General features: G+C 38.8%; 1 protein-coding gene across 2 annotated transcripts; it reads left to right on the top strand.

Moving 5' to 3' along the window:
• The first annotated feature begins 400 nt into the window (after positions 1-400).
• Positions 401-3,339, top strand: LOC129348665 (PWWP domain-containing DNA repair factor 3B-like). 2 transcript variants are annotated; one of them, XM_055009579.1, is made up of 6 exons: positions 401-1,732; positions 1,930-2,155; positions 2,326-2,514; positions 2,695-2,794; positions 2,975-3,040; positions 3,200-3,339. In XM_055009579.1, the coding sequence occupies exons 2-5, from the start codon at positions 1,940-1,942 to the stop codon at positions 3,013-3,015; spliced, it is 546 nt and encodes a 181-aa protein (XP_054865554.1). In that variant the 5' UTR covers positions 401-1,732; positions 1,930-1,939; the 3' UTR covers positions 3,016-3,040; positions 3,200-3,339. The 2 variants fall into 2 exon arrangements, with proteins under 2 accessions (XP_054865554.1, XP_054865553.1); XM_055009578.1 differs by having other exon boundaries at positions 401-1,805.
• The last annotated feature ends 9,807 nt before the right edge of the window (positions 3,340-13,146 follow it).

Below are 13,146 nucleotides of genomic sequence, written 5' to 3'. Positions count from 1 at the left end.
TAGAGTCGCCAGATGGAGAAGGATATGTCTGCAGAGCCGGAGGCTGCACCTACAGGGCTGCAGCTACAGGGCTGCAGCTACAGGGCTGCAGCTACAGGGCTGCAGCTACAGGGCTGCAGCTACAGGGCTGCAGCTACAGGGCTGCACCTACAGGGCTGCAGCTACAGGGCTGCAACTACAGGGCTGCAACTACAGGCCTGCAGCTACAGGCCTGCAGCTACAGGGCTGCAGCTACAGGGCTGCAGTTACAGGGCTGCACCTACAGGGCTGCAGCTACAGGGCTGCAGCTACAGGGCTGCAGTTACAGGGCTGCAGCTACAGGGCTGCAGCTACAGGGCTGCACCTACAGGGCTGCAGCTACAGGGCTGCAGCTACAGGGCTGCAGTTACAGGGCTGCAGCTACAGGGCTGCAGCTACAGGGCTGCAGCTACAGGGCTGCAGCTACAGGGCTGCAGTTACAGGGCTGCAGCTACAGGGCTGCAGCTACAGGGCTACAGCTACAGGGCTGCACCTACAGGGCTGCAGCTACAGGGCTGCAGCTACAGTGCTGCAGTTACAGGGCTGCAACTACAGGCCTGCACCTACAGGGCTGCAACTACAGGGCTGTACACTTCCTTTAAGTTTAGAGCACTTTTTATAGACAGCGCCACCTACCGCAATAGATGATCAGTAAAGTGCACAATTTACGTTTTAAATTGATGATTTCACTCAAAATATACTTACAATACAAAAGGCTTATTCAAGAAGAATTCTCCGTTGATGCTGAACGAAGTAGCAGCATTTATCGCCATGATAGACAACGGTAACCATGTGAGTACTAACTGTGAATTGTTTTATTAGTTTAACTTTATAGAACAAATAAACGTTTGGTTTACAGCGTTTTATTGTTTAACGTTATAAACATTTCTGCTGTTTTCATTTGCGGAGCAAAGCTGTTAACCTGCTAAACTGAGAAACAAGCTATATTTGAGCTCGTCATTAAGTAGCACAGACGACCACTTTTATATAGTGACCGCTGCTGTAAAACCAACGCTTAGCTTGTTTGATCATTTGTTTAATTGAGTCCTAGCCAGATTTTGGCAGCCCAGGTCCAGGTCATGATAATTAACTACAAGCAGCATATTAATTAACCCTTCACCTGATGGTAAAAGCATGTTGAAATTATCTCTGTCTGTCAAGGACATTAAGCAACAACAACCTTCAGTGTAAGTGTTTAATACTAACAATTTTACAGGTTTTATGATGTTAATAAAGTTGCAGGTATCTGAACATTTTCTTCATAGTCAGACTTTTCATGATCACATTTTCTTGTGATGCTGAGACATTTAGTATTTTTAACGCTCAGTTTTGATGTAGGCTTATCCTTCACTCCTTTACCTCATCTACTGTCTACTGTACAGCCTGTATGAACTTACATCATTACACAGATTGAATCCAAGACAGAAAACTTTAAATCTATTGGTCCACCTCCCAGATTAAACTTGATTTATGTTTATTTATGTTTATGTTAGTTTTTAAAAAATGTTTACACAAAGAAGAAACTGCTCTCTCCAAATGCTTTTGTTGTTGCCACATATTCATTTTGAAGAGAAAGGACACATTTTGAACTCAAATTTTCCTTTCTATTGTCACACTGCTTTCAGATGGACATGCCTTTGATACGGAAGTGGTGGTGTCTTCTTCTCATGGAGCGTTTCCAAACAGAGGGATGCGACAACCTGAAACAAAACATGTATATAAATTTTAGTGGCAAGTTAGGAGTTCACTTCCACTTTATCAAGCTGATAACACACTATCAGTGCCATGTCAGTAGAACATCTGGTAACTGCATTAAGTTCATCAGACTGTGGATGGCAGTCTTTGTCGAGAGTATTTGTGCATGGCAGTTTTTTCACCAGTGTATTTGCTTTTTCCCATTATTTATCTTAGATGAATATTTATGTTCGAAATATATAGCCAGAGGTTCGCTTTCTGGACTGATGAAGCCAGAATCCTGCTCCAGGGAACCCTGAAGCCTGTTTACACAGTGCCAAGACGAGGTGCCGTCACTGATGAAGTTCCGCTCCATATGCAGGCTGTCACTGAACGCACTGCAAAGGAAACCAGACTGGTGGACTTCATTATCCAGTCAAAGGGAGCTGAGCAGCATTTGGTGGTACTTTGAAAATGTTCCTGTTTTCTCATCATTGCAGACTGACTCAGAAAAGAGTCACTTAGGGCCTTTGTTAGTAATATTATCAGTGGACAGAACACTTTCTGGCTGTGTTTCAAAAGAATACCTGAGTTCCAGAAATTCATTGTTTCTGTACTTTGGTTTACCCTCAGGATGTACTTAGTGGCAAACGCTCTACTTGGATTCATCAGAAGTCTTGTTGCCAGATGCCTGTCTACCTGGATAGTGAAGAACAACAGGACAAGCTTTTTGCATTCTTAAAGACTACTGCACAGAGGACCACAACACCACTGAGCTTCACAGATGAAGTGCTGTTCATCTTTGATGTTCTCTCTCCAGAGGTAGGCTTTGCCATGAAATATAATTATACATGTTTGTGCTCCTGCACTTTTATAGGCTAAATAAATAGCACATCTTTCATGGCGCTATTTGTGTATGTGCCTGTCTAACATGGTTTGCTCTGCTGTAAAATGCTATATGTAAATTCTATTGTTTAAAAATGAACCATTTTCTTTTGGCAGGCCATCATATATGGCCTGTCTATGCAGGACAATCTGTCCCTGCAGGACAGTCTGTCCCTGCAGGAGGCTGAGCAGGTCTTCTTCCAGCTTACCATCAAAGGTAAGGGTAAAGGATGGATTTTTACACAATGCACGAAAATGTTTTTGTTTTTTAACTGTTTACTAATACAAGTAGTTGCCACCTTCGTGAAAGCGTACCAATGTTTGTGAATGTATCCTTTTTAAGTGTTACCAGTATTTCTGTCAAGCCTGCAGTGATAATGTTGTCTGACACTTTCAGTGAAGTGGAGGAGTTTTGTCAAAGGATTAAAAAAGACCTGAAGAAAGAAGGCAGACTGTTCAGTTGGTAAGTGGTGCTCATTTCAAAAGGAGGTATATTGGCATGAAATGTTAAAAATAAAATACATTTTACCAAAGTAAACAAGTGAAATATGTACAGTTTATCAGATATATCAGTGCTATATCTACTTATGCTTATTAATGTCTGTCTGTGTGTCTCTATCAGGAGGACGTGAGATCAGAGGTTTTGCAGCGGGAGTCATAGACATCACTTTTGTGTGTGTGTGCGTGCGTGCGTGCGTGCGTGTGTGTTCAGCTTTTATTTTTATTTCATATTATTGTGTAAAATAAATATATATATATGTATTCAGCATTGTCCTTGTGTTTTGTCTCTTTCCAACCTTTCAGACTGTCCTGTTTGAGATCTAGACTCCACAAAGGCCATTACAGATGATTCCATTAATATTTTATCTGATAATTACAGTTTGTCTAAATGCTAGCCTTAGCAACCAAGTTATGAGTCATAACTTATGACATTGTAATAAGTGCTATTTGAGTGAATTAAACATTTAAAATCTTAGGTAGGACATGAAGTAGTACTTTGTGTTGAATACTTTGTGCTCCTGAAAGTGCAGCCTTCAGCTGTGTAGAAAAACTTACAGGGATTAAAATGAACGGGGAATTCTTCCTGAATAAGCCTTTTGTATTGTAAGTATATTTTGAGTAAAATCGTCAATTTAAAATGTAAATTGTGCACTTTAGTGATCATCTATTGCGGTAGGTGGCGCTGTCTATAAAAAGTACTCTAAACTTAAAGGAAGTGTACAGCCCTGTAGGTGCAGCCCTGTGGGTGCAGCCCTGTAGCTGCAGCCCTGTAGCTGCAGGCCTGTGGGTGCAGCCCTGTAGCTGCAGGCCTGTAGCTGCAGGCCTGTGGGTGCAGCCCTGTAGCTGCAGGCCTGTAGCTGCAGGCCTGTGGGTGCAGCCCTGTAGCTGCAGGCCTGTAGCTGCAGGCCTGTGGGTGCAGCCCTGTAGCTGCAGGCCTGTAGATGCAGCCCTCTGGCTGCAGCCTCCGGCTCTGCAGACACACACTATTGGGGGCATCCCCCGCCGTCCTATTTCCTCTGGAGTATGGTGTCCCAGGTGTGGGAGAGCATGAAGCCTCCTTCTTTGTTAACTTTCTGCTTCAACTTTAAACTAAATTTCCTTCACTAACCCAGCCCTCTGGACTTCCAGTAAGCTGTGTTCCTATTGGCTGTCCAGGTGGCTGCTTGGTGTTATCAGGAACACCTGAGCAGCTCAGTGTCTTCCTGCTTTATTTAGCTGCAGACAAACATTTCGTCTGCTTCTCTCCACCACTGAACCGGGTTTGGCTCCATTGCTTTAGTTTGTTCTTTAGACGTTGGCTTGCAGCTTCCAGCAGTTAAATCATCTTTAATGTGTTTCTTGGTGTGTTTTAGGGCTTTGTACTGGATAGTTGTCTTGGTAAATGTGGTTCTTTAGCCACAGTTAGCACATGGTGCTAATGTGTGCAGTGATTAGTGGATTTGATGCAGCTGAGTTGTGTCTTTATCTTGGCTGTAGTGAGTCTTTAGAGGTTTTTGCTTAGACACATTCTGTATTCTTGTTTGAGAACCAACGTTGGTTGTCCAGAAGGTAAGAGTTCCTGTCCTGATTCTCTGTTCTCAGAGGTTCTCTGGTAGGCTGCAGGAGACTTTAGTGTTTGGGTTGTGCTAGTTTGGTTTTTGTATGGTTTCATTTGGACGACTATCTTGAGGCCCCTCCATGTGGTTTAGTGAGGTTTTCTGGAACAGTTCTACAAAGCAACCTGCAGCAGAAGAGACTTTGAGAGTTTTTAGGAAGTTCTGGAGAGCAGACTTTAGAGCAGCAGAAACATTTGTCAGCAGTTTGAGCAGGAGAAGGTGAGCTTCAGAGTAGAAATGAGGAGAAGGAAACCTTCTTGACCCGTGTGGTGAGGTCCTGTACCAAGAGTTTGAGCAGGTTGTGAAGAGTCTGTAGTTCTTTGGTCTGAAAGCACAAGAAGAGTCGACTCATTAAAGGAGAAAACAGAAGATATTGTTGGTTCTTCTGTCGTTCTGCAGTTTCCAGTTTCCTTAGACTGAATATCAAGTTTATATTTTAAATGATTTCCCATGTGAGCCCAAGAAGACTTCAATAAACTCCCTCCATCCCCTGGACACAACATATTTTATTACGATGTTAAGTCTTTTTTGTTGTTGTTTGTTTTTGAGTTTTAATCATAGTTTTAGCATAGTTTTTTTCTCTTTGCTTGTTTAGTTTTGTCATCTGTGTGAAAGGTGCTAAACAAATAAAGTTGAATTGATAAACTGAATAATTGACTAATTCATGATTGTGACAACAGAAGTATTTTTGTTGTGATTTAAGGGTTTGTTTCATTTTTAAGGTTGGGGTTGAAATCTTGACAGAAAAAAAGATTAAAGAAATAAACTACATTTACAAAAGCAATTAAATCAAAGGAAAAAAACATTTAATGCAATAACATTTTTAAAAAGACAATTAAACGTTAAATACAATTAAATTATATTAAACAGACAAAATATCTAATTAGATAATTAAACAGAAGATACAAAATGTAATTATGAAATTAAATAAAATGTTTAAAACAAAAATATTAAACATTAAAGATGAAATATTTTAGATAATTAAACATTTAAAAAATACAATTAAACAAGAAGAATATTAAACATTTAAAAAAAATACAAAACATTTAATTAGATTATTAAACCTTTAAAAAGACATTTAATTAAAAATTAAATATTTAATTAGAAAATTAAATCTTAAAGACAATAAAACTTTAAATAGGAATTAAAGAGAAAATACAATGAAACATTTAAAAAGAAAATTAAACATTAAAAGGTGGTAAAACATTTAAAAGGAAAACCCTTAAAGATTTAATCAAAAAATTAAACATTGGGAAAGAAAAGGAAATTTTTCAAACAAACCGATAAAACATTTGAAAAAACAACAAACATTAAAAAGAAAAAACATTTGGAAATCAAATCAGACATTAGAAAAGAATAAAAGGTGAGAAAAGAGCAAAACTAAACATTTAAGAAGAATCAAACTAAAGACAAAACATTTGAAAAGACCAGTTAAACTTTAGAAGATCAAATTAAACAGAAGAGACAATAAAACGATCAAAAAGCGCTAAAACAGATAAAGTCTTAAAGCATTTTCCAGTCTGAAATGAAAACATCAAGTTGTTTCTTCAAACATTTCCTCTTTCTATGTTCTTGGTTTGATTGTTGACAGATTTACTAAGAACTCATTTCAGAAAACTGCTTTCCAGATAAAGTCTACTAGTAGCTGAAGGCATCGATCAAACTAATGTTACCTTCTGATCTCCACAAACTTTACTGTTCAGTGAAGAGAATCAAAGTTTGTTCAGGATTTCTAAAAAACCCACAGGTGAAGGTCTGAGAAGAACTCAGATCAATGGTCTAAATGTGAAATCAAGACTCACGGTCACAAGTTTTAAGGCTTCTGTTAACCATAAAGTTCAAACTAACAGAGAAGTACTGAGAAACTTTTAAGATTTCAGTCCTCAGACTGTCTGAAGGTTCAAACTAACAGAGAAGTACTCAAGAACCTTTAGGTTTTCAGTCCTCAGACTGTCGAAAGGTTCAAACTAACAGAGAACTACTGAGAAACTTTTAAGATTTCAGTCCTCAGACTGTCTGAAGGTTCAAACTAACAGAGAACTACTGTGGGACTTAGACAATTTCAGTCCTCAGACTGTCTGAAGGTTCAAACTAACAGAGAACTACTCAGGAACTTAGAAGATTTCAGTCCTTGGACTGTCTGAAGGTTCAAACTAACAGAGAACTACTGTGGGACTTAGAAAATTTCAGCCCTCAGACTGTGTGAAAGCTCAGGTCCTGAGGACCCGGGAGGTGTGGAGGCTTGGAAAGTCTTGGAACTGAGGGTTCCACCCTCCAGCACAAAGGCTGAAGTCCAACCTCCTGAGAAAAACGGTCGAGTCGAGACTCGAGTTAAAAAAAAAACTCGAAAATGACAAAAAATAGATGATAAATGCGCAAAAAAAAGAAGAATTAGTATCTGAGCGAGTAGCTCAGGAGGATAAGAGGAGAGACTACGGAGTGGAGGGTCGCAGGTTCAAGACCCACCACCGGCACTCTTCTTTCTTTGTCTTTGTCAGGATTTTGATAAAACTTAAGAAGGGTCTGGTCTTGAACCAGCGACCTGCAGTTCCATAGGCAAATCCTTAACTCACTGAGCTACAGATCAGATACAAAGAAATAATTTCGTCGTCCCTTTGGCATCGTAGTTTCTGAAGTCACCACATGGGTGGAGCCAAGGCGGAGTCTGGGTGGAGTCAGGGCGGAGAGTAGGTGGGGAGGTGGGTGGCGGCCTCCACCCTCTACTCCCCCACCTCCCCTCACCACCCACCACACCTTCCCCCGCCTGACAAGTTCTTCGAGTCTCCACGAGTTCTTCGAGTCTCGACAGGTTTTCCCGAGTTTCTGGAGTTTCCACCAGGTCAGAGGCAGAACAAGTTGTCATGAAGAGGTGTTGAAGTCGGCCAGGATGGACTGACTTTTTACAGTGACTAGAAGGACGACGACTAGAAGAGCAGGTCTTTAACCACCATCCATAAAATCCATGGAGTCGCTCCAGAGAAATGAAGGAAGGTCAACTTTTATCAACCTCCATCCACATGTTCAACTTCATATCTTTACTTGGAGATTTTTAGCACCACAAACCTTTAGTATCACACTTTATTAACATTTATTAGGACTTTAATGGAATCCACCAGCAGATTTAGTTTTTGTTGACAAACTTTATTCTTGTCGTCGTGGGACTGCAATATTTAAAACTGTTCCTTCTATTTGACCTCATGTTTATTAGTTTTTGTGGAGAAACTTATTTTGTCGATTAGTCTCTTAAAAACTAAATAATAAATTGGATTAGTCAAAAGGTTTAAATTTCTTATTTTGTCGTATTTTACATATGACAAAAAAATATAAAAATAAAGCGTCTTGAGACAATTTGACCTGCAACTGGCGTTATATAAATAAAATTGAATTAAAACTGTATGTATCTTGTAATGTTGGAGTAATTCAGCCATATATGTTGAAAAACACATTTTTTTGTCCATTAATTTGTTGATTGTTTTCTCCAGTAATTCATTTCTTGTTTTGGTTTATAAAATATCAAACCCAAATATATTCAGTTTACTGTCATAAAAACCAAAAAGATTTACATTCATGATGCAGGAATCAGGCAGTTTTTCACTTTTTATCTTAGTTTAGTCAGAAAGATAGTTGATAATGTGTGAATTGTTGCAGCTTGTGAGCCGTAAAAGGTTTTAATCTTTGGGGCCGAGTGTCAGAAAACATTTAGAAACCAACATCAACAAAACACTCAACAAAGATTTGAACATCATTAAAGGGAAATCCAACTTTTGCATGACAATGTCTAATTAAAGGACATTTATTTCCAACGTAAATGTGTGATATTCATCCTCTGGAGCTTTCTCTTCACATCGTCTTCCACCTGGACTGGTTTGGTCAGGAGCATTTGCAACAAACATTTGAAAAACTGCACTTTAACATCAATGAATGACACTGAAGTTTATTCTCTACATAAATGAGACTGAGTCTGGATGTGCTGCTCTGTCATTAACTCCTAAGTTTAGGGAAAGTTCAAACAAAAGAGGACAGTTCAGATAAGACTTGAGAATGAGCTTATTTTGAACAAACATCTCAGACTTTCTGAGCTTCAGCACCTCTAGCAAGATATTTTAACAAGTAACTCAAGCGATCCAGAAGTTGGAGAGAGTTAGCTTTAGCTGAGCCAAAGAACATGTGGGACACTAACCTAGCAAATATTTCAGACTTTTCTCTGTGAATTCTGAGAAATAATTTCCTATTTAATGACAGAGCTACACATCTTAACTCAGTCTCATTAAAACAGACTCTAATTCAGTGTCATCCATCCATATTAAAGTGCAGTTACCCAAAATGTTTGTTGCATGAGCTCCAACAAAACCTGTCCAGGTAGAAGGCCACTTTGACAAACAGGAAGTGGACGATTCCAAGCAGATTTATAGAAGGGGGAACCGGACTGTACTAAGTGTGGTCGAATATAGAGGGGTGTTTTGTGTTTTTTAAGGCTGATAATGATTCTTAGTGAGACATTTGGAACAGATAATCATTTGAAGTAAATGAAAGTATTTAAAATCTTGGAGTTAAACTTAGAAGAACACAAACTCTAACAGAAAACTTTGTTGATACGTTTTTGTTTTGTTTACAGATGTTAAGTTAAAGGAGTTTTATTCGTGACGTATAACCAATCAAATCACTCCAGAAGACATGCTAAACTATGATGTTTGTTGGGCGACACTATACTACAGGCTTTTTTAATTGCCATATTACTATGACTTTTTTTTTGTTTGAGCTTTGTTGTTGTTTTTTAGCAACATATTATAAGAATTTGAAGTTTTAAAAATTACTATACTTTTACTCGTGCAATAAAATATTATTCTATGGCCTTTTTTAGACGACATATTATACTCTGATGTTTTCTTGACTAACATACTATTTTGACAATATACTGCACTATGACATTTTTTGAACCACATATCATACATGACAATTTTAGGCAACATCCTATCATTTAGCGCTTTTTGAACCACATAATAATCAGTTGGGGGTTTTTTTGCTGACATGCTATACTATGAACTACAGGCCATACTATGTTATTCTTGAGTAAAGCATACTATACTTTGACATTTTCTGAACTACATCCTATACTATGGCGTTATACACAGAGTGCTTTGGTTACATGTTGATTTATAATCTAGATTTTTTTCTGTTTTGTTTTCTGATGGGATTACCACAGACCTGACCGTGAACACCGTTGACACCCACCTGAGGGAGATGCTGCCTAAGATCTCAACGCTGCTTGGTCATGGTGTTTCTGGTCCTGCTCCAGAACGCCTTCATCAACTACGTCTTCTTTTGAAGAGACCCTCAGATGCAGCAATCTCTGACCTTCAGGAGGAACTGCTACTTTCACTCTGTAACGAGACGGCGGTTATTTTAAAGAATATAGGTCCTTTACTCTGTTTGGCTCCACACTTGCTGATGACCACTTCCGGTCTCAGAAAATGAAAAAACTGAACTTTTTTCGTTTCTGTCTCTTACTGATTTTACTTTTTTGTTGTTCTAAATATAAAATGAAAATCAAAGCATTTTTAAAATTTCGAATATCCCTTTCTGATCATGAAAAGGAAAAACGCCTTGTATTTCAGTTTTAATATTTTGTATTTTAAAACGAAAATCAAATAACCAATCGTTTTTTTGCTTTTCAATACCCGTTTCAGAACAGAAAATCCAATTGCCAAAATATACACGGACCCTGTTCCATCCAGATGTGTCAGGTGTTGTAGATTAAACATGAAACCGTAGCTGTGTGATGTTGAATATTGCCGCCACTTAAAATAGCTTTAATGTGTTTTAGTAATTTATTTTATGGAGTTAGCTGCAAAAGTCAGGTTTATTCATTTAATATCCTACACTGCACAGTATGTTCTGATACACAGGACTTCACAGTATTCACCACTAGAGAGCGCCGTTGCAGCAAAAAAAAAAAACCTCCTTTCTTCACAGTCACTGTTTGCTGTTGGCACTTGGATCCATCATGTGGATGTTTCAGTTCAGGATGTTAGATTAAACCATTCTTAAAATATTATTACATTACTGTAACTCTGAAAAGTCAAAAGTGCAATCAGCAGAGACAAAAACCATCATCTGAAAAAACTATCATGAGAGAAATCTGAGGAAATTTAGATTTTATTTGCACCAATGTGACACATGCAACTGAAAAGTAATATATTCAGTATTACAGAATTCACAAAAGTTACTTTTTCTGTCTTATTTTATTGTGTTTGAAGTTCACATTTCCTTTCACATATTCATTTTACTAAATTTAAGTTCAGTCTGTAACATTCATGATGAGTTGGCAGATCTGGTGTTTCAGATGTGAGTTTTGTGTTCTTAAATGAGATGTAGTGGTTTGTCTTCATTTAGTATTGTACTAATTTAGACCCCTGTTGATCTAGGGATATAGGGAGTTGGTTTGTTCCATTTTCTGTTACAAATAGAAGAGTTTTACTAAAAACAGACTTTCCTTTTTGTCTGCATAGACAAAAGATTTTTGTTTTTAAAAGACTTTCATTGATCTGACAACCAGAAACACAATTCTAAATTAATGTCTGCGTCTCTGAATGCGCAAGTAGTTGACCACAAAAACTTTTGGAGGTGACTAGATTTCACTGAATAAATTGCCAATGCAGCTTTAAAATAGGATTTTAAAGAAAATTTGGCTGTTAGATCTGATCCTAGATGTTTGATCTGTGGTCTGTGAGACGTTAGAAATACTACTGGAAACATTCTCGGCAGAAAAGACATCTTTAGTAGCTATATAGTAAAAAATGGTTAAAAAAACAAACAAGAAGCTGATGGGGGATAAGGTTTCTCAACAGAGCAGGTTTCGTGGTGATGTGGCACTAGCAGAGGAAGCCAACTCAGCCCTGTCATGGTTATTCATGCAAGGCCACTGAGCAAGCGCTTAATAGATATACATCAGTAACACAACCCTGAGAATAAATGGAAACAGGTAGATGCTTCTCATGAGTTTAGCACAAAAAGCAAGTTTTCGCTGTTAATCGATTATAATAATAATCTCCTGTATTCTTTATTTATTCATTTAAAGACACATTCAAACAGGAAATGTTCTCGTGTTGGACATTATGAGTAGAACGTGCCATTAATTATGGTCGTGACATCAGCATCCGCATCTCTGATTAAAAAACACACGTCATGTTCAGAGTTGCCTGTAATTGAATGCCTCCTCCAGTAACCTCAAGGACTCCAAGGGCGCTGTGCTGGTGGCGTCGCTATGGAAACTGCAGCTTTTTTTTTTAACTTTAAATAAATGTATTTAAAGATGAACCTCTCTCTCCCTGTCTCCGGCAACATCCATATTAAAATTCCATTAAGCTTTAATGATCTGACTCCATCCAACCGGCCAAAACATGAGCTTGAGCGCAACATTTTATTCTGTCCTCCTGCTCTGAATTCATCCAGCTCATTACTGAACATCCTGGTCCGGTCATTTGTAGGAACAATTACGTTTTCTCTTTGCTATGAACAAAAAAACATAGACAACTGTTTGTTTTTATCCAGAGAGCTGTGTTCTCCAATCTTAGAATGACAGCAATTAAATACCAAATAACAGTAACCCTTCTGGTGTTAGTGACGACAGATAAACACTACAGGAGTACTGCACCTCAGGTCGAAAACTACAGACCAGTTTCACTGCTGCCCTTCCTGTCTAAAATACTTGACTGGACTGTCTTCAACCAATCTTTTCTGTGTAAAAACAACCTGTATGACCAGAATCAGTCTGGTTTTAAACAGGGTCACTCCACCGAGACTGCACTTCTATCGGTAACAGAGTCATTGCGTTCTGCTAGAGCTGCTGGACACTTTTCAGTTCTATTGCTATTAGATCTGTTAGCTGCTTTTGACACAGTTAACTACCAAATCCTCCTCTCCACACTCACTGAGCTTGGCATCTCAGGATCAGCCCTCCACTGGTTCATGTCCTACCTCTCAGGGAGATACTTCAGAGTATCTTGGAGGGGAGAAGTGTCTGAACTACACAACCTATCCACAGGGGTCCCCTCCTCTTCTCAATATACACAACCTCACTTGGTGCAATAATCAACTCCCATGGTTTCTCATACCATTGCTATGCTGATGATACCCAGCTCTTCCTGTCGTTCCCCCCAGATGACGACACAATCTCTGCCTGTATCTCATCATGCCTTGTAGATATCTCAGCATGAATGAAAGAACATCACCTTCAACTCGACCTCTCCAAGGCTGAGCTCCTTGTCATCGCAGCCAGTCCCTCTATACAACAACAAATCAACATCCAGCTTGAATCAACCCAGCTCAAACCCACAAAGAAAAATCTGCCAGAAACTTGGGTGTCATGATCGATGACCAACTAACCTTCAAGGCTCATGTGGCCTCTGTTGCCCAGTCATGTCGATTCGCGCTGTACAACATCAGGAAGATCAGACCCTTCCTGTCTGAACAT

This window comes from Amphiprion ocellaris, chromosome 4 (assembly GCF_022539595.1).
Source record: "Amphiprion ocellaris isolate individual 3 ecotype Okinawa chromosome 4, ASM2253959v1, whole genome shotgun sequence".
NCBI classification, from domain to species: domain Eukaryota; kingdom Metazoa; phylum Chordata; class Actinopteri; family Pomacentridae; genus Amphiprion; species Amphiprion ocellaris.
Note: the sequence above shows the minus strand (reverse complement) of the source record. Positions and strands in the feature narration are given on the sequence as shown.

Bases quoted from the DNA above. Each gene is read 5' to 3' on its own strand.
- LOC129348665 (XM_055009579.1), top strand. From the start codon at position 1,940: ATGTTCGAAATATATAGCCAGAGGTTCGCTTTCTGGACTGATGAAGCC. The intron at 2,156-2,325 runs GTACTTTGAAAA...GTTTACCCTCAG, and splicing joins GAGCTGAGCAGCATTTGGTG to GATGTACTTAGTGGCAAACG. The intron at 2,795-2,974 runs GTAAGGGTAAAG...TGACACTTTCAG, and splicing joins CTTCCAGCTTACCATCAAAG to TGAAGTGGAGGAGTTTTGTC.